The following is a 27331-nucleotide window of genomic DNA, read 5'->3' on the forward strand; positions in this document are numbered from 1 at the left end:
CGAAAGAAAAGTCATGAATGTTATTTTCGTTATGAATAGATTTGAATCAATACTTACATCAGATCGTTTTCGTTTCTGGCCATCTTTGTCATCGTTTCCATCCGGATCCAGCTCATTGGCCCGTTTTTTGCCCTTGTTTGGTGTTTCCGTTTTGCCCTTTGTTTTTTGTCCCTTTCCAGTCGATTCTTCCTTTTTACTTGGCGTTTTCGGACTATCGATGGGTGTAGAGTCTGGAGTTTCCGTGCCGCCCCGTTTGGGTCGTTTTCCACTACTGCTATTGTTGTTGGCGTTGGCCTGCTGTTGCTGTTGCTGCTCTTTCGCCGTCGGTTTCTGGCGAGTTCTCATCCTCGAAGGGGAATCCTCACCCGTTTCTCCCCCTCCTCCAACACCTGCTGTTACGGTTGCCGCCGTCGTCGCTATTCCGGTGGCTACTACTAGTGGTGCCGTAGCCGTTGCTGGTGCGATCGCTGAAGCCGTCGTTGTGGTGGTGGTGGTGCTTAGTGTTGTTACAGTGGTGCCAGCTGCTGCTACTGCTGCTGCTGCAAGTGCCACGGCCGCTGCTACAACGGCTGCCGCAGCACTGTCTTTGTTGGCCTTAGTGGCGCTGGAATCCGAGTCGCACTCGCTGATGTCGTCCTCGGTAACGGAGCTGTTCTCCTCCTTGGAGATAGGCGATGGTCGCGACGATTCGGTTACTGCCGGTTCCGGTGTTGCTTCCTTTTTGTTGCTGTTTGGTGGTGTGTTGTTGCTGCTAGCATTACTGTTGGTACGCGTGTTGCGTCGACGCAGCGAACCGGCACGGCGTCTTCTGTGCGGTCGGTTGTTATTCGCTCCAGGAGTCTTCTTCCAGAGATAATAGAATTCCACTAGTTCGGGCTGCAAACGGTAGGTGATTAGTTGATATGGTTTAATTACTACTAGCTCCCATAACTATCTTACCGTCGTTCTGTGTGGCAGTAAATCTTTGTGAATGCGAAAAAAATTCTTCCCAAATTGACGCAGACCCTTGATGAAGCGTTTGGTTTCCTCTTCAGTCCACTTTTTGTCGATACCCTTTGTAACTGGACACTTGAGCAGTGCTTCTAATGCCTTGCCCTGATCGTACCCAGAATCGTGTAGCTAGTAATGAATGAACAACATGTATTGAGAGTTCATCCACGATGTAAAACTTAGTCGGGTGGTGATACTTACGACATCAAAAGCATTTATCGTTGTATCGTCGCGACTAGCTGCCATGCAACCATCCTCTTCGCACATGCCCTGGAACGCAGAGATCGAACGGGCGGCGGTCAGGTACATCAACAGATCGTTGTCAATGTTGATGCCGGGGGTCCATCTCGGATCCTCTAGGTCACGCTCTTCATCATCCTCGGAGCGGTAGTTTTCGATCGGTTGATAGTCTGGTAATGTTGCCTGATGGATTGTAAATTGTCCGGAAACAATCATGAACAAACAAACGGATTAACTTCCGAAAGATCTACGCAAAAACCTATGTTAGTGGCACTTTGATGCAACAATTATTTAGATGAGAAGTTGGAGCAAATGAATTTAAGCAAGCGGAAGTAATGAATGCAAAAATGCTGTGTCAATCATTGATCAAATAAATAATAATTGTCAAGAATGCAAGTCATGTCTCATATTTTGTTTATATTCTTTTTCAGGACAGACGTTTCACAGATACACATTTTTCTTCGTGAAGGATGATTCATCAGGATTTTAGCTCTACAGCAAATAAACGGGAGCATGAATGTAGCTTAGTGATTCTTGAATAATCTGAATATCATTTAAATGTGTCAACATTATTTCCAGGCTATTATTTAAGATTTGATTGATTAAAAGAATGAATGATCTAAATTCAAGAACGGTTTGATGTGACAAGATTGTATGAAATAGCTAAAAAAAATGCAATCACACCATCTCTCGTATGGTTTAATAAATTGTAATTCATATAAAATTTGAAAGAATGGTACCTCAGATTTTAGTTTCAGAACATTTTAGATTACTTACATGTCTAATGAGCAAATAGGTTGATTGATATGAACTAAATACAATTTTGACTAGGTATTTGAGTGAATTACACAATACTCAACGGATCTACTTAAGTTAATAAGGATATGTAGATATTAGTAGTGATTTGAGTCGGTGAATCTAATGAGCTAAATTCTAAGACGATATGTACGTTCAAGACAGCTTTAAAACAAATATTGAAAGCGCATCGTCTCAAAAAAATGGAACACATTTTGATACAAGCGTGCCAATTCCAAACTTGGTTGTGTTGGGAGATCAATAATTTGACGTGATATAAACAATACATGACTTGCCATAGAGATTATCGGTAAACAAATAGTTGCGAAATGTAACATGAAGAATTGGATATAAACTACGAAACAAACCACCAAACTGATGTATAGCATGTCTTTGGTACACAAGCAAACTGAAAAAGCACTGAAACAAAAGTAACTTACAAGGCAGACAAATTGAGATAAAAGTGGGAGATAAAATTAAGAAACGCGCGCCCGCGCTGAAAGCAAATGTAAACGAACTGATGTATATCGGCAAGTCGGTGTGATAGCTTGCAGTATTCATGCTCAGATTAATACCAAAACAATGTGAGTTGAGAGATAGAAATGGTGTGCTGCACCCTAATAACCCGTCACCATTTGTCGTGACGAACGAGCCGAAAATAAAAGGTGATTTATTGGCACAAGATTGGACTTTAAATGTGGTGTTAAAATGTATCACGACCCTATAAAAGCGTTGAAAGATGATGATGTGATTATGGGTGAAACAAAATAACAAACTACAATGGAAAGTGCGAGTATAAGAGGCGAAGATATAGGGTCTGTCTCAATCGGATAATTAAACTGAAATTAAACTTAAAAGTGACATTTCAATAATTATCAAATAACCCTGCTCGCAGAGCAAGATTACTTTTGACAGATATCGAATCATTTTCCATCGATGTCCTATTGGAATTGCTGGGTAGCACCAGCCATTCTTATAACGGGGTGATTTTTTAATTTTCGAACTGTCACTTTTAAGTTTAATTCTCCAAATGAGACAGACCCATAGTGGGTAGAAGGCTACTGCATGAAGGGCGAAGATGACGATGATGTGCAATGATTAAATCAGTCAGCAGCCAACCATCGTGGACGGAGATCAGGCGGAAAGGGTGATGGCGACCACAAGGGAAACAGGATAAAACAATCTGAAATCAGTTTCGGTTTAATGCTTTTCACTTTGTCACACGCGGCTTTCGATGTGTCGTTTTGAATGAAGCTATGGAACATATTTTGCCAGTCATAATACCGGACCCCCTAACTTGGCTTTCACCTAATAAAACAAGCTGTTCGATAAACCAAAACTATGGATACAACATGCTGGTCAATACGAATTCAAAAATTCAAAATAATACGACAAAGTGCTTTATAGACGGAGGTGCTCTAGGAAAATTATTGCTACTGCTTGAGGACGTAATTTAATGCTTAAAATAAATGGCTCCATGTTCACTTCAAAAACGATTGTTATGTTCAACCTAATCATAACAAGTTGTATGTGACTGATAATCAATCCTGCTATAGCCTGTACCGTATGCGTGATAATGTTTGCACCATAAGGCAAGGTCAAAATTTAAAAAAATCTCAAAAATTTTGGTTTAATTTTTTTTTATTAATTCAAAGGGGAAATGCTTCTTATAGTCTTAAATAATATTAATCATCGATTGAGTTTCCATTTGCTGCAATTACGGCCTCCACACGCTTCCGGAACGCACGGCAAGTCTTAATTATGTAGGCTGGATCCATCTCTCTCCAGGTACGGGTCAATGTTTGCCTGAGGCTTGCTGTACTCGGATGGCGTTTAGAACAGGCCTTAGCCTTCATGACGCGCCATACAGAGTAGTCTAGCGGATTAAGATCGGGACTGGATGGTGGCCACATTTCCTTCGCCCAGAACGGCACATGTTCCTGCAACCACTTCTGAGTGCGGTTCGAGGTGTGGCAAGGAGCCCCGTCTTGTTGAAATACAACATTTGGCTTCGATCCGTACTGCTTTTTGATCCACGGAAGAACATACTTACTTAAAATCCCGATGTAGACCTCCGTGTTCACTTTGTCGCCTTCTGGAATGAACACCGGGTCCATTTTTTTGCCATCGGAAGCCACCAATCCAAACACCATAACGCTAGCAGGATGCTTTGTCAGATACACGTTTTTATACTCGTCGGCCACGTCTTTTACTGGGAGAGAGCTAATATACCGGTCGGTTCTAGAATTAGAAACGGGATCGACAGTAAACATGCTCTCGTCGGTGAACAGGATTACCGGATTTTTGCGCTTGAGGAAGTTTAAAATTTTCTGACATCGTTCGACTCGTAGCTCCCGGATACGGTTGGTAATCATGTGAGTTTTTTTTCGTGCCCTCGATTTCGCCCCGCAATCTTCCTTCACGATCTTCCGTACCGTAAAGTCGCTAATTCCGTGTTCCTTCGCCATTTTCCTCATTGAACGCACTGGATTCGTCCGAATCTTTCTTTTGATGGCTGCAATAACCCTCGGGACCCGAGCTGACCTCGGACGACCTTTGGACACCTTCGCGGACAGTTGTCCTTTCTTTTCTCGGTCTAAAACTCTTTTCACGGTCCACCGGGACACTCCTACGGCGATCGAAATGTCTTTTTGCGACATTTGCGCGTGGAACAAATCGCGAATGCGCTGCCACTTCGTCATGGTGTAGCTGTCAAACTAAGTAAATCGTTTCCTTTTATGCACACACACTATTATATGAGCTACAGCTTACGTGCATGCAAAGAAAATCAAGATATTACATGCACAAGTCAAATGGGACGCTTATTTCGATGATAGTGCAAACATTATCACGCATACGGTACTGTTTTTTTAAACTCTAATCCAAGTAGGTAAAATTGCTCTAAATCGGCCAACTTAAGAGCTATAGAAAACGTTTTTTTAGCTAAATTTATTGGAATAAGCGCTACAACTTTGTAGAACATTATATGACAATATTCTGTGAAATGAAAAAAAAATATTTTGTTCATTTTTTCATATAATAGGCCTCCCTATTTTTTAAAAGCACCATAATGATGGTATTTGTATTCCGAACAATTTTGTAGAACATTTTTTCTAAAAAATAAAGTTTTGGCATAAAATGCATCTTTCCGGATAAATCTGTATTCTGGACCATAGTGTAATGAGCTTTTTGCAATTTCTAAAGCACGAAAAAATATCAACACCACAAGTGTCATCGATGAAAGTTTTTTGAATTTCTTCTACAGCGACATTTAACGAAAAGAATAAAGGTCATACATTTAATGTATGATCACTAAAAAACAATTACTCGGGTACTTATTCAAAAGGACGTATGTGATTTTGTAAACAAAGATTCAAACGACGATTTGTCCGATCTGATGGCACCCTCACGCAAACCAACACCGCCAACAGTTAGCCGAGTTCCGCTACGTGTCTGTGGTGATGGTTTGCGTGGAAGTGCTATCAGATTGGACAAATCGGCGTTTGAATCTTTGTTTACAAAATCACATACGTCCTTCTGAATAAGTATTTATTGATAGGAGGTCGAAGAGCCGACAACAATTCCCCTGGGAACAATTCCCCTGGCACTTTTACTCATCCGATTTGCTCAAAACAAGATGCGTTTGACGTAGACAAGCATCAACTAATGTGGCCTATCCATATTTGAGTGCTATTTTTTACTTGGCTTGTGCTTTTTGCCTTTTCTGATGCACGAGAGTGGCTAGTTCCGCTAGGTTTATTAATCAGGGTTTTTACTGATATGATGAACCTGAGTAAAAATTTAATTATTCAATGACATCGAGTGATAGATAGGCACCAGATGTCTTATAATGTCTTACATTCGATCAAAAGAGAGGTAAATTCCACATCAATCAAATGATGACGAGCCGATACAATTGAAATCCATTGTTCCAGTCCCTTCCTTAAGTAACAATCTTGGCCGCAGGGGAAACAATTTATCATTGGAAAGCAGTGGTTGATAGATAATTCATGTAAAATCGTGCATGCTTCAACATTCGTTGTGATCTTTGATAAGTTTGTTGTGGATTTAGATTACTCAATGCATTCAATCAAATGTTTTAATATTAATGCAAAGACTTTGATATATTATGTTAAGTGAAGCGCATTTTATTTACGTTACAAAGTTAAATCCTTCTTTATAAGAATGCGATTCATATATCGTCGAGTCAAAAATAGACTGATTTGGTAATAATTTGTACCATGAGAAAAAGTGGTATTGTGACCGTAGCAGTAGTTTAGCAATTTAGCGTGCCACCGATCTTTTGTGAGTGGCATTTTCTAGTACGTGCTAGTACTGTTTGGGATTCTACTACGCTTTTTTATCAGTTTCAATATTTTTTAACACAAACCGGATGTTGCAATGGTTATAAAAATAGAAATATGCAACCGATTAGATTAAAAGCAATTTCTCATACCTACTTGATAGTAGATAAGAATCATTAGAGTAATCCAAAACAATATTCTTTTATCTCACTATGAAAGGTATTAAAAAAAGGGTTTCTATGCATATGGCCAGATGATGTCTTCAAGCAGTTGCAATCAAGTGCGTAGTCTTTATACCTATACATCTATAAATTAACAACCGGGTGTTTATAACGATATTTATAGTAACAAATAAACGATGAGAGGACAATTTTAGATATCTAAACAACTTCTTCAAGTCTACTGAAAGCTACATTTTCTTTCTAGAGCACCTCCGTTCTACACAATTGAAATCAATAGAAACCTAATTCGAAACTCGATCCGCTGTTCGGATATTTCACACACTCCGAAACTCCCAACGAAAACGATAAATCTCTCTCATTTCCTTTTCATTTCGTTCAGAATAAAAACAAACAACGCGTCGTCGTATCATATCGGTCGGTCGGTTGGTCGAATTACCATTCACGCATTCCTCTCAGTTGCCGTAGCCGCCCAACGGTTGAAAGTAAACTTTCAATCAAAATCCCCACTTTTCAGGGAATGTAATTAAAATAAGCATTAAAATATTTGAAACACATTCCGAATCTTTTTCTTTACCGTCTTCGAATTTATTCTTTGTGCACGCTTCTAAAAATCAATTTTGTCAACTGAAATGTATTAGAGCACCAATATTATCAAAAAATAATAGCTTTTAATGCTTCTTCTTCTTCTTATTGGCATTACATCCCCACACTGGGACAGAGCCGCCTCGCAGCTTAGTGTTCATTGAGCACTTCCACAGTTATTAACTGCGAGGTTTCTAAGCCAAGTTACCATTTTTGCATTCGTATATCATGAGCAGGGCCGGATTTATGGGGGGGGGGGCGTGGCCCCGGGCCCCCACAAATCTTATGTACTAAACCAACCTGTTTTGTACATTTTGGGGCCCCCACAAGCAGTCGGCCCCGGGGCCCCCTTCTGGCTAAATCCGGCCCTGATCATGAGGCTAACACGATGATACTTTTATGCCCAGGGAAGTCGAGACAATTTCCAACCCGAAAGTTGCCTAGACCGGCGCCGGGAATCGAAACCAGCCACCCTCAGCATGGTCTTGCTTTGAAGCCGCGCGTCTTACCGCACGGTTAAGGAGGGCTTCTAATGCGCATTGGTTATATTGAAACAATAAAACTGTTTTTGAGATCGATATATTATTATGTTTCATCGATACCATCAACATCACATTGAATATAAGAAATCAGGCTCGGAAGCCTCCTTTCAAGAGTCTCGGCAGCCACAATGATCCATCGGAGATTAGGAAACTCCCTATCAAGGGGATCGTAAGTCATAATCTTAGTTTCAGGAGGCTTGGAAGCTTCCTTCCTAGAGGCTCGGAAGTCTCCAAAAGTCTTGTGGGAAGCTTGATGTATAAAACCAATTTGAATCAGAAAGTTTCACGGAATAATGGTAACTTCAGGCAATTTTTGTTGTTTTTAATATAGGGGGAATGACGGCTTTGGCAGGTTTTGTTCTATTATTGTCAGGGTTTTTTTATGAGTGATTATCTTCAAATTTTGCCTAAACATTCATTGCATATCAAAGAACATTGTGACCAAATTTCATAAAATTTGGTCGACAAAAACCCCGCTGACAATAATAGAACAAAATCTACCAAAGTTGTCTTTTCCCCTATCTTATCTTCATTTACAGCGAAAATAAAATAGGGGATACCTCAATGAAAGCATAAGTTTGAAGTGGTTGAGAACCGCTGTACAATTGGATTATTTCAAAATGGGGTGCTCATCTTGCCCCATTTGAGATAAATTATACAAATGTTACAAAGACTAAGACGAGTTTAGTACTTTCAATTTGATTCCACCACGTTTTGTTATCTTTGCTGATACGTATTTCGACCTTCCGTTGACGCATTGTTCGTTCCGGAGCATAAAGATTTAACCTCATAAAAAGTTCCGGAGAGTCAATTTCACCAGTCACGATTTTGGGCACGAAGGCAACCTGCGATCTATCCCTTTTCATTTGAAGAGTGTCAATACCAAGTAGTCTCGACTTCCCTGGGCATAAAAGTATCATCGTGATATACGAATAGCCTCATGATATACGAATGCAAAAATGGTAACTTGGCTTAGAAACCTCGCAGTTAATAACTGTCAAAGTGCTTAATGAAAACTAAGCTGCAAGGCGGCTCTGTCCCAGTATGGGTATGTAATTCCAAGAAGAAGAAGAAGAATATATGAAGGAACATCTAAGAACTCTATTTTAACCATTCAAGGGCCATCGTTAACACCTAAAAAAATGTAAGGCAAAACAATTTTTTTTTTTTCATTTTTTTTTTTCATTAGCAATAGTAAAAAAAAAAACATTTTTCTAGCATAAATGTTGTTCATTCCTTAAACATTACGAGGTATAGAGAAACAAAACCACCATTTTCAAGAATATTTTTATTTTGCAAGCAAATTACTCACTATAATATGGTAGGGTATCTGTTCCCATATTAATAACAGCCCGTATACTAATCTCAACCGTCGATAAACCAAATAAAAAATCAATTTAATTACAATTTCTCACATCGTATGTACACAATAATGGGTGGAACAAATTCTTGAATGTTTGGAATATTATTCAAGATTTTGTTTATGTAATATTCTAATTCACATGAATCAATTTATTAAAAGATAAAATTATAAAGCACTTTTTCTTCATTTTCCTACCTCTGAACTGATGGTTTGATGCACTGCTCGATTGCTACTAGCAGATTCATCTGTTTTCACGCCGTTGTTTTCCACTCAATTTCAAGTCAACACAAATGTATTCTTTCAAAATTCACTTCACAACACATAAAGCACATCACATTTTTACTATAAATATAATTATACTTGAAAAACCAACGCGATTTCCTATAGTTTGATATAGATTTATTTCAAACAACGTCTAAATTACCCTTGTCCGTATTCCAAACTGTTTACATGGCTTGCAGTACTCTCAAGGGTTGCCGACCTAGATTTTTATTTCAAAAGCTTGAATGAGCTTTTATTGTGAAACTCAACTCTTATGTTTGTAGAATAAGGTATATCGAAAAATTATCTATTATGAACATAAAATTAAACTGATAAGTTGAAAAACTACAACAAAAACTGTAATTTTGTAATTATATTTCAACTCAAATACAAAACATTGACGAATTCGGCATCACTGCAATCATATCGTTACGTATACACACAAGTAATGGTGTGCGTATTTTATGTTGGAAACAGTATTATTGATATAGGTACAAGCATAGGATTAACTGTTTTTGAATGTTATTGAAATAGGTACATGGCGGTGATGATGTTTTTTAGCTAAATACTTCTAGAATGTGATAATAATTTCGTTTTTGAAGATGCCAAATTGTTCTCAATTAAAAATTACGTGAGGTGAGCATAATTATTCTCATGTTTCTCGATTATTGGGTGAGAAATCAATGCATTTCATATGCGCATTGCCTTATTGTTATTGATATAGGAACAGATACCCTACTAGGGTTATATTCCATTCCCCGATTTACATATGAGGGGACATTAGGTTTGCGGGACCATTTTATAGCGAAGAATTAAAAAAAAGACTTTGGAACTTAAAAAACATTTGGGACTTTTTCAATACTTTTTTCAAGCTAATGTCTTAGAAATGCATAAAACGGCAGGATCTGGTGTTATCTCGAGTTTTTTCCCCTAAAAAATTGACTTTTTGAGATTTCGAATTTTTTTCGTATTCAATTTTTTTATGTCAAATGTCTTAGAAATGCATGAAACGTCAGCATCGGGTGTTACTTCGAAAATACTTTTTTTTGAACGTTATTGACTTTGAGACTGAAAATTTTTGACTTATTGACTTCGAATTTTGCTATGCCAAATGTCCCAAAAAGTCACAATTCCGAGATAACACCAGATCTCGACGTTTCATGTATTTTTAAGACATTTGGCTTCAAAAACAAAAAAAAAAGTCCAAAAAATTCGATTTGGAAATTTTAGCTCAAACTGCCGTAATCTGAAAAAGTGACGTATGGTCAACATACTAGTTTTCCCTTTTTGCCTTTCTCGTATGCTAAGTGTATAGGTAAAAAGGCTATAGGGCACTGCACGGACTGCTTTGTCCCTTCCTCGCTGCAAAGAAACTAGAAAACAACAAGGCCAGTAAACGTTAAAATTTATGAGGAACGAAAGAGAGAGAGAGATGTTTCCGTGCAGTGCCCTATATGATCACTCCAAAACCCAACTTTTGATTGAAGACTCGGAGACCCATAGTGTTATATACCAATCGATTCAGCTTGACGATTTGAGGTGATGTCTGTTTGTGTGTATGTATGTATATGTGTGTACGTGTGTACGTGTACAAAATTTTATAAACACACTTTTTGGAACTTAGCATTGGCCGAATCACTCGCAACAAGTTCCATTCGACTGAGAATCCTGTCCCATTTTTTGCTATTAAAAATTGGCCAGATTCGACTATGGGATCAGAAGTTTTGGCCAAAATACTATTTTTTATGCGCAAAACACGCTAAAAACACTTTTAGCTTTTTTAGCACCAGAAAGGCACCAACACCACTAGGTAGATTAATCAGAGTTTTTCTGTTAAAGAGCACGATGAGTACTACTCGTTAATACCATTTTCGGAAAATGGTTAAAACGTCACTTTTTCAGATTACGGCAGCAAAGTATCTAACAGATAAGCCAGGTTCAATAAGCATATGTGTATCACGAAAACCACATTTCCATGAATATAAGATACTCAAAGTTCTTCAGAACGATCTTGACAAAGTAACTACCCGTTACATACGAATTTTTGCCACATGTTCAGCATCCGTGCTGTATGTATCCAATCAGCTTCAGTGGGTATATAAACGAAAATATAAGGCTCAAATTTTAGAATTTCATAGAACTAATGATCTGAACTCATGGGCGATTTAAAGATGTTAGGAAATAAAATTACTTTTGAAAAGCATTTGACTCACTGGAATTCCTGATCCCACATAATCAATGGTGTGGACTCCAGGACGTTTGGACAACCTTTAACTTCAGAAGAAGCTCGAAAAATTAGGGATTGAAATCATTTCCACAACGGACATACTGGAATATTTACCGTTGGAAAAATTGTAACAATGAAGACTGATAAGCTGAACTTACAGGACGTTTCGGAGAACCTCGCAGGTCTGAAGTAGCTTGAAAGAGTATCGAATGAGTAACATTACTACTCCCCAACGGACCTATCTATCTAAAACACTAATCGGTACAACAATATAACATTCGAGACTTGGTTGTTTTTATAAAACCAATGATCGCATTTTTATAGAACCAACGATCTGAACTCCAGAACGATTTAAAGAACTTCGAAGGTCTGAAGTGGCTTGAAAAAGTGTCTAGTGTCTAAAGTGTCTAAGATATTTATCGGTCCCAGGATAATCAATTCACGACTTGGTTTAGAGGGAGAAATAGAACGTTTCATGGGTTGCAGCAAGCGAGGATATAAGTAGGGACCTACACAGTTAATTCCGTGATGGTATTAAAGCATCTGGGCGTGATGAGCGACGTTAAGCTCAATTGTACGAACTCCTCGATTGGTTGAAGAATGTTTTGAAATTCCTCAAAATTATCCGATTTTTTCGTTGCCCCTTCAAAAGTTTACAAAATGGTCAAAAAATCTTAGGGGGGCGAGGATATTTTCAATTTTTTTGTATCTCTTTGCTCTCTGTCTTTTGACGATCACGACATTTTGCAGTACTGGCTACGAGTATTTTCAATGGAAAAACGTTCATTATCACAAACAAGCCAGTGTCGCTCTTATTTTGCGGTATATCATAACCAGGCAGGGTTGTTACGGGGTTTGTGAAATATGTTCCGCGCCAAATCCGCGCCGATAAAAATTAAATCCGCGCGACCCAGAACTAAATTATGGCTAAATATACGCGAAATATCAATTTTTTGATCGTTTTCTCTTTAACTGTGTTTTATTAAATGTTACTTTTTGCCTCGTTTTCAAGAATTTTGGCGAACCGATTTCGTCACTTTGATAATATTACTGATTTTTAATATGATTCTGAATTTATCTAAACCGGAAATTATAACACCATCGCTGTTTTCCATACAAAATGATCATGTTTGAGTATCAAAATCACGAATTCTAGCTATTCGATTAAGGACATACCTCTGCCTAAAATGATCCTAATTTTCAATAAATGATCGATATTTGTATGCTTGTTTACTGAACTGGCACGTTTTAGTAGGAAATAATTATAAAGCCACCATTTATATGTGCGGCTCCATACAAGTGAAGTGACTTTATAATTATTTCAAACTTAAACGTGCCTTTTCCGTATACTTGAACACAGATAAAAATCATAAATTGTTACCAAATTGAAAAAAGTATGAAAATTGAAGTTAATATTACCACCCATCCTACGTGACTTGTTTATGGGTCCTGTACAACCTGAGTGGTGCAAAGGGTCGACTTGAAAGATCTCCATCCTGAGAGATGTCCAGCTATCTCCTTTTAAACTGTTGCCAGGTTTCGGTCGACTTATTTTATTTCTAAATTGAGGCTGCATCACCATGAGCCTCTGGGTCTGTCTCTACTGCTAGATCTTTTGTTTTATATAAAACTCTACGGAGCCGAGAAACATATTAAATAACAAAGTTATCATAATTACAATACCTTTTTTCGCGTTTTTTTGCGAGCCACGTATTTTGCTTGTTCTCTCAGATCCTCCTCTTACTGCTAGATCTTGCTGGGCTCCAGTATAATGCTTGTTTACAGATTTCGTTTCCACCCCTACGTGAGGTGTGGCCGACCCAGCCCCACTTCCAATCTAGAATTTAAAAACTATTTAAATTTGTACCCAGGAAGAAATTAAAAAAAAACTAACATAGTTTCTCATGTTTCGTAGAATGTAATCCAGAAGACAAGATTTGGAACAGGAATTTCTTCAGGAATTTTCACAGGAAATCTTGCGGAAAGTTATCCTAGAAACTTTTACGAGAGATTATCCACATTTTTTAAAAGAAATTCCTGTGTATATGTTACTGGAAGTTCAGCGGAAATATTCGATTATATCGACGAAAATATCTTCGACGACAATAAGTGCAGATATTCTTCCTTTTCCGCGTTTTTATTAATTCTTGCGATGGATCCTTTGGGAATTTCTTTAAAAATTTTCCCTAGAAATTTGGGAAGGAATCAAACTACTCTTGGAACTACTGCAGAGATACCTCCAAAATTTTCAAATAAAGGTACATATATTGTGATTCAAGATTTCCCTACGTTGTCTTGGGAATTACCAACGACAGGAATCAGGCAAATGGAGATGTGTGTGTGTGTGTGTGTGTGTGTACAAACTAACCCCCACTGTCTGGCAGTGATGTTATGGAAGAAAGCTGTCTGTTAAAACAGTCAGATTTAATCCGGGAGTTAGAAAGTGCTAGCTCTACTGCAGCTCCAGTGACCCATTTCAGAGTGCCTGGTATTTCATGTCCACTCCGAGGTCACTATCACTAACAGTAAGCCCCGCATAAATACATTCAGATATCAAATGGATATATGCAATATATTTATACTTCCGGGATCAAGATTTATATCCATGATACATCATAAATATACATCGTTGAACTCAGACCGTATTTAGTGAAATCAGTTTTTATATACATATATATTTTTTTAAGTATGGAACGGACTCACCATATTTGAAACTTTCCAATCCATCGTTTGTGCCTGACCTTTTTGATCCACCCATAATCATTCTCTATAATCTTGAAGACTAAATCGTCTCAATTATATATTAGTTGGGTAATTGTCGGGAAATTTTGAATCATTTTCTGGACTTCAGGATACCTCGAAAACCTTACGAAAACAGGAATCAGGCAAATGGAGATGGAATAAAATTCACATTCCAACTGGCCTCCGAGAGGCTTCTTACCAAATCGAAGGGTCTTTACCAGCTGAATTTTTTATTTTATATCAATGAACTCGTCGTTTTTTTTTCAAATTTCACGGACTAATCTAAATGCTGCAATCTTAACACTTACATATTGGACTTAAACAATGACAAACATCGAAAAGCTACGTTAGTGTTGGTACACAAAACAGTACAGTATGGTTCTGTGATGAATTTTTCAAAAATGTATTAACTATCACGTTGATTAAGAAACGATTTTTTTATGTAATGTTGATAAACATATTAACCCTGATTCGGTCTAGATGAATGCATTCATATGTGTTGAAGCGATATTTAAAAAAAAAACTAATGATTCGTTGTAAGAGGGGAAACTCTATCAAATCTGACAAATTTCTTAGAACAACGACGAAATTGACGAGATAAAAATAATGGGTGTCGATGACCTTCAATAGACGTGTTTTGTATGCGCCATATTTGCAGATTCGGATAAAAAAGACAACAAGTGACTTCTATACCCTTATAACAGTTGTTTAACGTATGGCATTCAGTAAGTGTCGGAAAATGGCCGAAAATTCTTGTAAGCATACAATTTAAATATGAATTTTATTCTCAACAACATTTGAAATTGAAAATCTACTCTATTTTGAATTTGAACAGATCTGAAAATCGGCGCCAAAGCCGCGCAAAACCTCAAAATTATTATGTAAATCCGCGCCAAACCCGCAAAAACCGCGAAATCCGCGAAAATCGCGAAGTTCGCGTAGTCGTAACAACCTTGCCTGGGAATCAATATTCAGCTAACACCTAACAAAATAGCCTTTGTCATCAACAATTCTTGTGACTGACAAACGCACCTCGCAACAAGTTTTCATCAGATACCAAACACAATAATGGCACAAACGATTTGCCTCGCATTCTCTGATTTTTCCGAGAATACGATGCTATTTTAGCAATCAGAGTTAGATTATCGAATATTTCCATAAAAGCAGAAACTATGATAGCATAAAACCGAAATTTGCTAAAAAAAATCGGAATAAAAAGCTAGTAACAAAATAGTCTTCTTTTGATGGTGACAATTCTTTTCAGATCTTTGTCATTATTATTTTTGACAAAAACAAAGCTTTGTCGTTGATTCCTATTTGACACTTTTTTTGCATGCGCATCTTTCTTCTTATTATTATTCTTCTTATATGGCTCTACATTCCAACTGGAACTTGGCCTGCTTTTCAACTTAGTCTTCAATTAGCACGGGCCCTCCTTGGCCGTGCGGTAAGACGTGCGGCTACAAAGCAAGACCATGCTGAGGGCGGCTGGGTTCGATTCCCGGTACCGGTCTAGGCAATTGGAAATTGTCTCGACTTCCCTGGGCATAAAAGTATCATCGTGTTAGCCTCATGGTATACGGAAACTAAAAATGGTAACTTGGCTTAGAAACCTCGCAGTTAATAACTGTGGAAGTGCTTAATGAGTATATATCTTGTGTGGCAAGTACAATGGATGCCTAGGTAATCGAAAATGTTTCCCATCCGATAACATCCTAGACCGGACCGAGAATCGAACTCACCATCTTCGGATTGGCAATTCTACGCCTTTGCTCGCAAGACTAACTGGACACCCGCAGCGCAGCATGCGCTTCCAAGAATAATTGATTCTTTTATTAGTGTTGATTAGATACTACCAAAGTTATTACCTGCGAGGTTTCTAAGGTAAGCTACCATTTTTGCTTTCGTATATATAAATGAGGCTAACACGACGATACTTTTATTGCCAGGGAAGTCGAGAAAATTTCCAACCCAAAAATTCCCTACATCGGATCGGGAATCGAACCCAGCCACCTTCAGCACGGTCTTGCTTCGTAGCCGCACATCTTACCGCACGACTAAGGAAAGTCTCATAAATAATATAAATCCATCAAGCACACAAGTTTTCATGAAACCGATAGTTATCACCACAATTTAACCCTTAACTCAGTGCAAAACAACATGACACAAAATCAACGAGTGGACTCGCGTCCCAGTCTTGCTCATCTCCACCAGTACCGCCGTCGGAACCGAAACCGAACAGCAGCTCTTGAAAAAAGCATTCCCCACAAAAACAACATTTACAGCATCAGCAAGCAGCACGTGTTTACATGCCTTTATGGACTTGTATCTCATCGCACAGAGGATTGAATGTGAGGCAAAGAAAAATTGCCACAGATGAAAGATTAGCGACGAATGCGCTTGCCCGCGAGCTGTTTAAAGTACAGGGCTGGTAATATTTCTTCGAGTTTTTTTTTGTCTCGCATAGTCAAAATACTGGTCTGTCTGTGCGTAATTATTTATCCGCTTTTTTATGTTAACCATTTTTTAGACTCAATCGAATTAAATGCAAATGAATGCTCCATTCGATGGGATAGCTCACTGGACTTCATTGTAATTCCCTACATTGAAAAGTTATCGAGAAAACGTCGATCCACAATGTTTTGTGTTTTGTTTAAAAACATGGAAGACTGTATAATCAGTTATTGCCGAAATGCCAACATCCCCTTCTCTCTGTTTGACGAAAATTATCGCATCATAATAATAAATCCCTAGAAAACAATTTGCTACCAGCCCTGAATGTATGTGGGTTAATTTTTTCGCCTCCGTTGTTTTCATAATATTAATGTTTTGTCTACTCACATTACTCCTAAGAAAAACGTTTGAAAAGTCAAAAAACCTTTTCTATATGTCTTATTCCGAATCCATCAAATCGAAATACCTTCCGTTCATAAAAGTTTTTTTTTATTGCAATGCGTTTTCAGTATAACGTTGACTTGACCTACCTTGAGTACTTGAATTATGAAGCTTCTCTTGGTTAAAAAAAATTGCCTTTTAATTCAGACAAAATTATATTGTAAAACGAAAAAATCTGATTCACCCCATAGGAGGATAGCACATACAGATTTTTCACTTCATGAATGTCTTGTTCGCTGAGCTGTAATAAGTTATGTGCTTATCGCGGAAACCGGAGTCATTTTTCACTTGTTTCAATCCCCAAAAAGAAAATGTGTTTGCTTTCTTCTGTTTAAACAAATAAACAGTTTACGGCTCGGGAAACATTAACCGACAAACGACCGAACCGCAAGGAAATGAGAGTTTTTTACGTTTTCGCTGAAAAAATACCGAATCCGGGAGATAAGCTCGATCCTACCGAAAATGGGAACCAATAACTAAATCGCAAATCACACACAACGTATCCCAACTTCTATGAAATGCGATCCAGTCGCCATTCTCCGCATTGTCTACTACCGCGAGTTGATTTCAGGTTCGTTTTAGGACGTTTGGGCGTACGTACATAGATATCGTTTACCTGATGGCCGGGACCCACTCTGATTTCTCCCTCGGTTGGCGGTGTGGCCATATTAGCCCCTCTCAAGCAGCACTGCCGGACGACCTAGTACGACCTCCACCAGCAGAGGGCGACGAGAAGACGGGCACTTCGTCGGATGAGCCGTTTTGTCGGCGGGGTGGCAGCTGCTAGGCTGACTGCTGCAGATTCTGATTAGTGGTGCCGGTGTTGCTGCAGGCTCCCGCACTGGTGCCAGGTTCGTCGATGATGGTTTTTAGGGGACTGGACACCGTGGGAAACCGTTGTCTGTGGGGCGGGCGGGGTTGCAGTCTGTCTGGTACGGCCGATCTTCAATTATGGAACCGAGTTGTTGCCGATGGGATGACTGCTAGACGGTGGCAATTCCTGGAAGGAGAATAAACAAGATGGAAACATTACAATCGATTGTCGATTATTGCATTTCTAAGAAAAGAAGACCGTTGCCGTGCAATTAGCAAATTATTTTGCCAGAGTAAGAAAATTGTGTTGGTTTGAAATGCCAATTTTCGACGAACAAAATTCTAAATAACTAACCATTGCAAAAACTATCTTGTCAAAATAAAAATATGTAAATCAAATATTGAAAAATATAAAAATCAACGATTATCTTAAATGTAGTATTTTCGCACAAAATGCGAGCTGTCATAATGGAATTTTACATGCTTATTTCAAATAATTTTGAAAACACATCCTAGGTATGTTAAATGATTTAAAAATACTTTCTAAAGACAATTTACTTTTAATGATTAGCATAATGATGTCAGAGAATGTGAATATGCTCACCAACACCGATAATAAACTTGACTAAACTACCCAATGTCACCAGCACTGCAAATAAAAGTGTAATTAACGTGGCAAGTGACATGACATCCAAATGACCTAAATAGCACGAAACAAGCTGTTTCCGCACCGCCGAAACCCGATAACTACATCTGGTCAGTAGAAACAACCCGAGCCAAGATGACACAGCTCGGCCATTTCACCTGAGAAAGCCAAAACAGGTACGAAGAGGCATGCAAGATAAAATCGGAACGAAGAAATCACAACAACCGACTAAGTATTCAACAAATCCAAGCTCACTGTAAAATGAGACCGTACGACGTCGTTGAGGAAAACATTGAGCCGCCCAGGGCTCACCCGCAACGCTGTAAAAGAAAGCCAGCGAAACGACCAACTTAATTCCCTCAGGAAATAGTCATTTCACCCTCGATACCAAACTTGGGTTGCTTCCACAACAGAACCAGAACGTCATGCAACACGAAATTGGATGCCTACGTACGACGACCGAGCAATGACTTCCCTTGGCAGTCGTCGTCGTCGTTATTCCAACGGAATGGACGTTCCATTTTATATTTCGACTACGGGTTCCACTGGGAGCAGTAATTCAGCATGCATGCGGTGCGGAACTTGGTATGCTCAATTATGTTAATACACTATTTCATTTACCATCATCGTCCATTCGACCAACTCTAAGCCGTGCATACAACAGTTGAGAAGTATACCGAACGGGTGGGGAGCTTGGGGCTTGTTGATCGCAAGGCACCCTGAAATGGAGATTCACAAATTCCACTTCTGAACCCCGGCATCTCTTACAGTGAGCGGCGCGATACCCAGTCCCAGGCCAAACCATCATCGTCGGCCGCGGCTCAAGCTCAAGCACCAGTTGGGACGTAGCCAAAGTTAAAAGTCAATCTGCTTACATGTATAACAATTTGCGTTGGCCGTCGTCGTCGTCGTCGTCATTTGGCAAGTAACAGTTAGCCAACCAATGCGGAGGAGAGTGCGCTCACTCACAGCAGAACACATGTACGGTATAAGTAGCGGCCACCACCAAGTAGCAAGTAAGTCATCAGGGGAGATGTGTACGAAACGAATCAATATAGGGGTTGAATACTTAGGGGCAATGAAATCGTAAAATGGTGAGGATCTTATGAAATGAGAATCACTGGGCAGTAGTTGATACTTGACTAACAGTTTTATTGCAATTAAAAACCATAACGCACAAAAACGTCAACCACGTGAAAAACGACTTGTGTGCAATCAATAATTGTTCGGTCCGAAGAAGAATAATTAACTCTCGCTTAATCGTTAAAGAAACAAAATCAAAAATCACTTAATACGAGGTCATACAGTATTAAAATAAATCGAATGCGTTCTGATTATGTGGAGATGGTCAATATTAGTCAAATTTTAAATAACAATCAGCATTTGTTAGATTATAATGTAACTGTGGTGCAAAATCAATGTCTGTATCCGGTCCCGGGTAGAGGTGAAAAACAAACTAACATCATAATAATAACAAATTTAGCTGTGCTATGAAGTTTTGTTATTTTTATGCTATTTACGAATAACATAAAATAACATCCCAGCTACACATGTTCATATAATATCAACATTTTTTATTTATATGTTGTTGTAAGGAGGAGTAAAACAACAAATATCGAACAAATTTTATAAAATAACGAACAAGTTTATATAAAACAAACTATACTCTTCTTCTTCCTTTCCTCTGTTCATGGCTGCATCTGTCAGGCACTCAGATAGAGCCAGTGTCGAATTCAGGAACACATCATTATAATTAACATATTAATATGTACCTTCCTTTTATGGCTTAATAACAATAATTCATTCAATCCCAACTCTCAAACAGATTGTTGATTGATTGTACATGAGATTGCCAAAATGTGTACATCAACATCAAGATGTACACATTTTGGCAATTTCATGTACTAGTGTTGGTGATGAAGAATCGCGAGTAAGTTTTAAAAAGGGCGGAATACTTTTTTTTCAGTTTTAAAAATTAAATTTGAAATATCTCGAAACCGTAATACTTAGGAATAAAATAAATAACTGCATTTTTGTTCAAAATTGACCAAGGAATCATAATTCAGCGTCAAATATATGTGTTGTCTTGGGAATAGGAAAAATGAACCAAAAATAGCTTCCACTAAACCTTTTTATATTTTTAACTTTTCCATCAAACTGATGTCGTTAAAATGTGTGATTTGAAGTCAAGTTTTTGTGGTAAAAAAATTGTGAATAAATAAAGATGGGTTTTTAAGATATTTCCTTTTTTACAATAATTAACGATTTTTTCCAGTGCAAAATAATTTTTTGACCAGTATAATATTTGCTCCATTAAGTCCTTTTAGCCTCCTACAATTCGTTCTAACACACTTAAAATAAATCGCAGATTTATGTGAAATTTCACCGAAATCTCAACAGCAGAACTGTTCGGTGAATAATTTTACAGATTTATTAAGTTTAGTTTAAGTTGAAAAAATTGTAATTCCTACATGGTTCAATTCAACCAGAGGAAAAAAAAATCTAACTGCCAGAGGCAATTGAAATGTATTAATAATAACTAAAAATATGACATAGCAAATAAGGATGATAGTGTTAAGAAAACACGGAACACCTAGTCTAAGAGATGAATGCATGTATTAGATAATTAGTAAATAAAATTAGTTGAAAAAAATAAAAATAAAAAGTAAAAAAAAATAAAAAAATTAAAAAAAAATTAAAAATTTTTTTTTACAGATTTTTGGTGATTTTGACAGTTGAACAAAGAAAAAATCGCAGAAATTTTGGTGAAATAATTACCGAACAATTCTGCTGTTGAGATTTCGATGAATTGAAGCTAAATTCACCGAAATCTGTGAAATGATTTAAAGTCTGAGGGAAGCTACGCGGTAGAGCGCTATTTTCATACTAAAATGTTTAAATCTCGGAATTGGGGAGGAATTTCGCTTAGCCGAACGAACTGAGTTTTGAAATTTTTCAACGATCATTTTGTTGTAATAAAAAGTATATGTGACCGCAATAAATTTTGCAGGAAGCTCTTTTTACTTCAACCAAGTTTTCCAAATTCCATACAAAAATTACCAATTTGGGAGAGTCAACACCATATTTTCCTGCAAATCAAAAAGTTTCTTCTAAAATTCATTTAGATAAAACCTTACGTAAATCCTTAATGAAATTTATTTAGAAATTCCTTTGGAAAAACTTGAGAGAAACTGTAGAGATTCTTTCATAAATTTCTTCAAAACTTCTTCCAGGAATTGCTTTGAAAATTCCATGACGAATTTCAAACATTTCTTACATTCTCAAATTTCTCCAGTAATTCCTTCAAATATATCTTCTGGAGCTCCTTCGGAATTCCTTTTAGGAATGCATTCAAAAGCTCCTTTAGAGATTCCTTCGTGAATCCCTTTAGGAATATTTTTGGAAATTCCTATAGAAATTCCATCCGAAATTCCTTTTTGGATTCTCTTGGATTTTGTTTTTATAATTCAATACCAAATTTTCAGAACGACTTATCTGCTTTCGTAAACAAAGATTCAAACGTCGAATTGACGAATCTGATAGCACACCCACGCAAACAAACACCATCAACAGATAGCAGAAGCCTCCACCTACAACGTGTTGATGGTGTTGGTTTGCGTGGGTATGCTCTCAGATTCGTCAAATCCGTGGATTTAGAATCTTTGAATCTTTGTTTACAAACATCGTTTTGAAAATTTTGGTATTGAATTTCTCTTTTCGTTTGACGACTGTGATTCCAAAGAAATGTACCTAAAGCTATGTCCATTTAGAATCCGGAATCATTTATTGTATTGCAGCAGCACGGAAAGTGACCGCTGCAAGAATTTTTTTACAGTGGTTTGTCTACCTAGGCGCCCACTTGCTGTGGTATAAATTTCACGATGTTTCGAGCAGCGAGTCAAAAATTATTCCAGATGGAAGCCGAAAGGAGAGAAAAAAAATCTGCACACCCACGTTGATAATCCTGCTCATCGACGATGGAACCTACGTCAAAATGGATTTCGGACAGCTTCCTAGCCAAAAATTCTACATGGCGACGGCACGAGGAGTAGTTCCTGCGAAGTTTAAGTTTGCTTTTTGGACAAACTTGCAAAAAAACAGATGATTTTGGCAAGGGATATGCAGCTGTGGAGCAAAGACCTAAGTGTTTGTGACGAATAAGACGATGGACTCGAAGCTGTACAAGGAGGAATGTCTCAAAAACCGCGGTCTACCTTCCATAAAGCCCATAAAGGTCCCGTGAAGTTTTGGTCAGATTTGGCGAGTTGCCACTACAGCCGGGAAGTCATCCAGTGGTACCGCGATAATAACGAAGATTTCATCGATAAAATATATCCACGCAACTGCCCACAGCTCCGGCCCATCGAGACATTTTGGGCAGTAATGAAACGGAAGCTTAAGAAAAGTGGAAAAACAGCTCGGGACGCGACTCAGATGACCAAAATGTGGAACAAATGTGCCAAGGAAGTTGACTTCGGAGGTGTGCAACTTTTGATGAGAGGAATAAAGAAGAAGGTGCGAATTTTCACTAGAAACAAAAAGAAATGATTTGTATCATAATTGTTTCCTTAAAGTACAGAAAATTAGCTTTGTTTTGATATATTACCCTTATTTGTACGAGATACAGATGATTTTATTATTCCGGATTCTAAATGGACATAGCTTTACAAAAAAAAATCAACCGCGTCAGTTAAAGTTGAACCAAATAATAAACAAAATACGACACAATCAAAGAAAAATCGGAAGACACAATCTCCGTGTCGAAACGTCGGGTAAACAACATACTCGTTTCACTAAATTGAAGACTGAGTGGCCGTTTAGCAGTAAAATCTAAAAATTCCATTGGAAATTCCTGTAGGAATTTCTTCAAAAATTATCTTTCTGGAATAATAATCCTGGGAGAGATTCTAAATAAATTTCCGAAGGGATTATTAAAGGAATTTTGGAATAAATTTTAAAAGAAATTCCTGGAGGAATTTAAGAAGGAATATTCGTCGGAATTCCTGAAGTAATCTTCCAGGAACTGCTGAAGAAGTATCCGATGGAATGCAAAAAGAAAAATCTAAAAGATTTCTGTAAGGAAACTCGAAAAGAATACCTTGTGTAGAAACTTCCAAATGAATTTAGGAAAGGATTTGCTGGATGAATTTACTAAATTATTCCTAGACTAATTTCCTGGAAGAATTCCACAAACAATTTCTTCACTTTGTCTCTTGCTGATTTCCCAGATTGCAACCCCAAACTCATGTGCATATTGAAACCTTTTCCAAAGTTTTCAAACATATTTTCAAAAATTTGATGAACTTTTAATTTGAAAATAAATAGATATGTATTTAAAAGTAGATTTCCTCATGCAATATAATGATTTTGATTATATAAAAAACGTTCAATTTAAGTCTAAATAAACGGAATTCGTTCACGAATCATATGAAGTAAATAGACTCAATATTGCGTCCACACCAAAATCCAACTGCTCGAAACAACGAAGCGCGCAAAGATCCGAACCCGATGATCGTTTGATGGGATGGACGAACCGAACGGACGACTCAACCCGACCAGCGCCCACTGAGCTATAAAAGCCCCATCCCAAGGGAGCAAAGCTCTCTTGATCCTGGGATAGCGTGAAGAATAGTTCGACAAAGTTAATTTTGCAAGTTTTAAAGAAGTTAAGTGCTAATAGTTAAAGAGCTTGGCTCGCACATTATCGCGTTTTTGAGAAGTGGAGCTAAACGTTAGGCTGATGCCATACTGGGAGAGAAGAGGGGCGATTGGAAGAGTTGAGAGAGAAACGAAGCGTCCGCGTGGAAGCTACCTCAATGAGTGATGTATGGATATCGCTTATACCTGGCATAGTGGAAGCGATGAGAAAAGGCGAGAAGAGGTAGCCAAAGAGGTGAAGCAGTTCGTAGAGTGCTTTGCCGCGAGATCGCAAAGGATCACTTCTGCATGTTTGTTGATTTGAGTTTACCCTCGTTCGCAGTTGTGTAAAATGGCTGTGAGTGAAAAGTATTGCGGGAGAGGCAGGCAACATTGTTTATTTGTTAATGAAAACATTAAAATAAATATGGTTTTAGCTACATGTACGGATCAAATCTGATGTATTTCATAGTAGCGGTACTCATTACAATTGGGAATATTTTGACGCAGTCCATTTAGAAACACTTTGAAACAAAAGAACATATTTTGCTGCTCCCAGAGACCGTGCCGTGTATCTTGAAATGCCGTTAAAACTGCGTAAATCTCGATCACCGCGAAAAAAAAACAACTTCAACGAAAATCGGGTTTGCGCAATTTTGCTTATGTCCGCATATTAAAACTTCGGGAACAATCCGATAGATAAGAAAATCGTTGTCGGAAAAAAAAGAAATACAACACCAATCATTTCGCTTCTTTTTTCTAACCCGCGTGCTCACTGATGAAAAAATTACAAAAATAAGAAACAAATCAAATTCCTTTTCATTGCTTTGTTTTTAATAGGATGGAAATAGGAGCTATGGGATGAAGTGCCGAACCGTTCCCCTATCTATCTGAATCTCTATCTGACGAAATCCATGTTTTTATACTTGTATCTGTTGCAAGATCATCACTCTGAAAAACGCTTTCAGTCATGGCTCGCTTTGATCGCCGCTTCACTTCGCTTTGTTTGTCTCCAACCTAGGAATGGGCGATACCGATACGATATATCGGGAATCGATATTTTCGCTCCGATTAATCGATATTTCGTATCGATTTTTTTAAGTTCGATATTTGACTGTATCGATTTTTTCTAGCGGATATCGGATTTTGATTTTTTGAATTCCAAAAATATAGCACATTAGGCACAATCTGTTAAAAACTGCGAAACAGCGAAACTTTGATGTGCGATTCGATGACCTGAAATAAAAAATCTAAACTAACCCTGTTTTTTTTTTTTTTTTGCTCGTGCTTTTAATTTTTCGGGCGTATCGATATATCGGAATATCGATGTTTCAACGCCGATATTTTTCGACATCGATTTTTCGACAATAAAAACATCGATTCGGCAGTATCGATATTTTTCCGAAAAACGCCCATTCCTACTCCAACCTATTCGCTTCGTTTCTCTTCGCTCCCAGTATGTCATCAGCCTAAGGAGCAACGGCTCGCTCAGCTCAAGTGTACGCTTTAGTATCGCGTGTGATTAGTGAACCAATCCACGAACAAAAGTGAATACCGTGGTGATATAATCACATCGGTAAGTGGCACCACCCACGTGGTGCAACGCCTCCCAGAAGGTCGAACGGGACTGTACGTCACCAAACAGTTCCTCAAGCCCGTGTCAGCATAATTTCTCACGGTGAAGCCCGTCGGTAGTTGAAACCGACATCGCAAAGCTGGTTCCTGAGTTCGGTCAAGCTAGATCCCATCCCTTCCGGCAGAACGCGCCGGTACTCCGGCCCCCACGACGTCGCCGGCCCATCGCAACAGTGAGTTTGTAGAGCAGTGAAGTGTACTCTTCCCAAAATTAGTCTTTTTAATAAATGCGCTTGATAAAACCCCTAGTAACAAATTATCTTGTGTCGCGAACATTATTTGCATGCATCAAACGTTTGATTTTTAGGTTAAAAACAAATTAAGAGATCAAGTAAGTCTTCCTTAGTGCGGTATTATGCCGGCCCTGAGATCCCCAAGAGGTGAGCAGGCTCGTGACGAACGGACGTCCATGCCACAGACGCATGGGGGTCATTGGTAGTAACTACATGTACACTTTTTTCACGTAGTCGACACCCTGTTTTAATATCTACAACTAAAAGCATTAGTGATAAACATTACTATTCTAAATGTTGTCTTTACTCACGCAACAGGAACTTAATCATATTTGAACATGGTGCAATAGTGTCCGGTACTTGGAGACACTTTTCTGAATCGTGAAAGTTTTCACCAAAATTCATCATCAAAATATATCGTCTAAAAACGTGTTCAAATGATCAAACATAGTTTTTATGAATTATTGAAGATCATATTTTGTGTACTTATATGGTATACAAGTAAACATAATCCGGATAATTAGAGAGTTTTAGGCTAGATGGTTTATGTGTCTGGCACTGGGGGATCTCCCCCTAAATCAAATGGTATGTGAAGCTTTACTGCCTGTAATCGCACATTTGTCTTATCTTTGCCGGGTTTTCTATTCATATGGGAGAAATATGCATTTATAGGGAGCCAACAAAGTTTTGAGTTTGAAATATCTGGTTTCTTCAAGGACAGTTGTCGTCAGCTCACATCTTCGTCATTCCGCATTACTGGTTTCTAACTGGCCACCAGGAGTTCGTTGTCGTGAGTTCAAAAGCCAACATCATAATCCTTGGAGGCTTTCAAATCTAACAATCCCGGGTACTTTTTCAAATCGGCGTTTGATCAAACAAATAAAATTAACTTGTAAGTTTTCAGAGTTTATTTTTATTCCTATTTAGAAACTAAACTTTTTTTGCAATTAAATTTAACTCAACAATACATTAAGAAAATGAAAATGCCTCTGTATTACCAGTACTACCAGTACTGTTCCTAGCTTCAGGATTATTTTGTGTTATTTCGTCGACCAGCAACTCACAATAAATTGATAATTTGTGCGTTCGGTAACGTTCTCCCCCCTCAACAAACCAAACCGGACAGGACGACAGCAATCGCGGAACGACACGCGGTCGGCGGGATCGGCTGTTGGAGGATCGCGGCTCTCGACGAGCTGGCTGGCTGGCTGATGCTCGTTTCGTTCGTTTTGCTCGCCACTCTT

The 27331-nt window shown here is 38.2% G+C and overlaps 1 protein-coding gene across 16 annotated transcripts in view; it reads right to left on the reverse strand.

Moving 5' to 3' along the window:
• Positions 1-27331, reverse strand: part of LOC134209193 (proline-rich protein 36-like) — a 182387-nt gene that overhangs the window by 29998 nt on the left and 125058 nt on the right. For 15 of the 16 annotated variants that reach the window (XM_062685176.1, XM_062685180.1, XM_062685188.1 and 12 more), the window contains 4 exons: positions 17725-18123; positions 1192-1413; positions 940-1119; positions 58-876 (listed from right to left, as the gene is read on the reverse strand). In XM_062685176.1, coding sequence (XP_062541160.1) covers positions 58-876; positions 940-1119; positions 1192-1413; positions 17725-17790 — 1287 coding nt within the window. In that variant the 5' untranslated portion in view covers positions 17791-18123. The remainder of the gene's footprint in view (positions 1-57; positions 877-939; positions 1120-1191; positions 1414-17724; positions 18124-27331) is intronic. The other variant, XM_062685179.1, reaches the window with a different exon arrangement.

This window comes from Armigeres subalbatus, chromosome 2 (assembly GCF_024139115.2).
Source record: "Armigeres subalbatus isolate Guangzhou_Male chromosome 2, GZ_Asu_2, whole genome shotgun sequence".
Taxonomy (NCBI): domain Eukaryota; kingdom Metazoa; phylum Arthropoda; class Insecta; order Diptera; family Culicidae; genus Armigeres; species Armigeres subalbatus.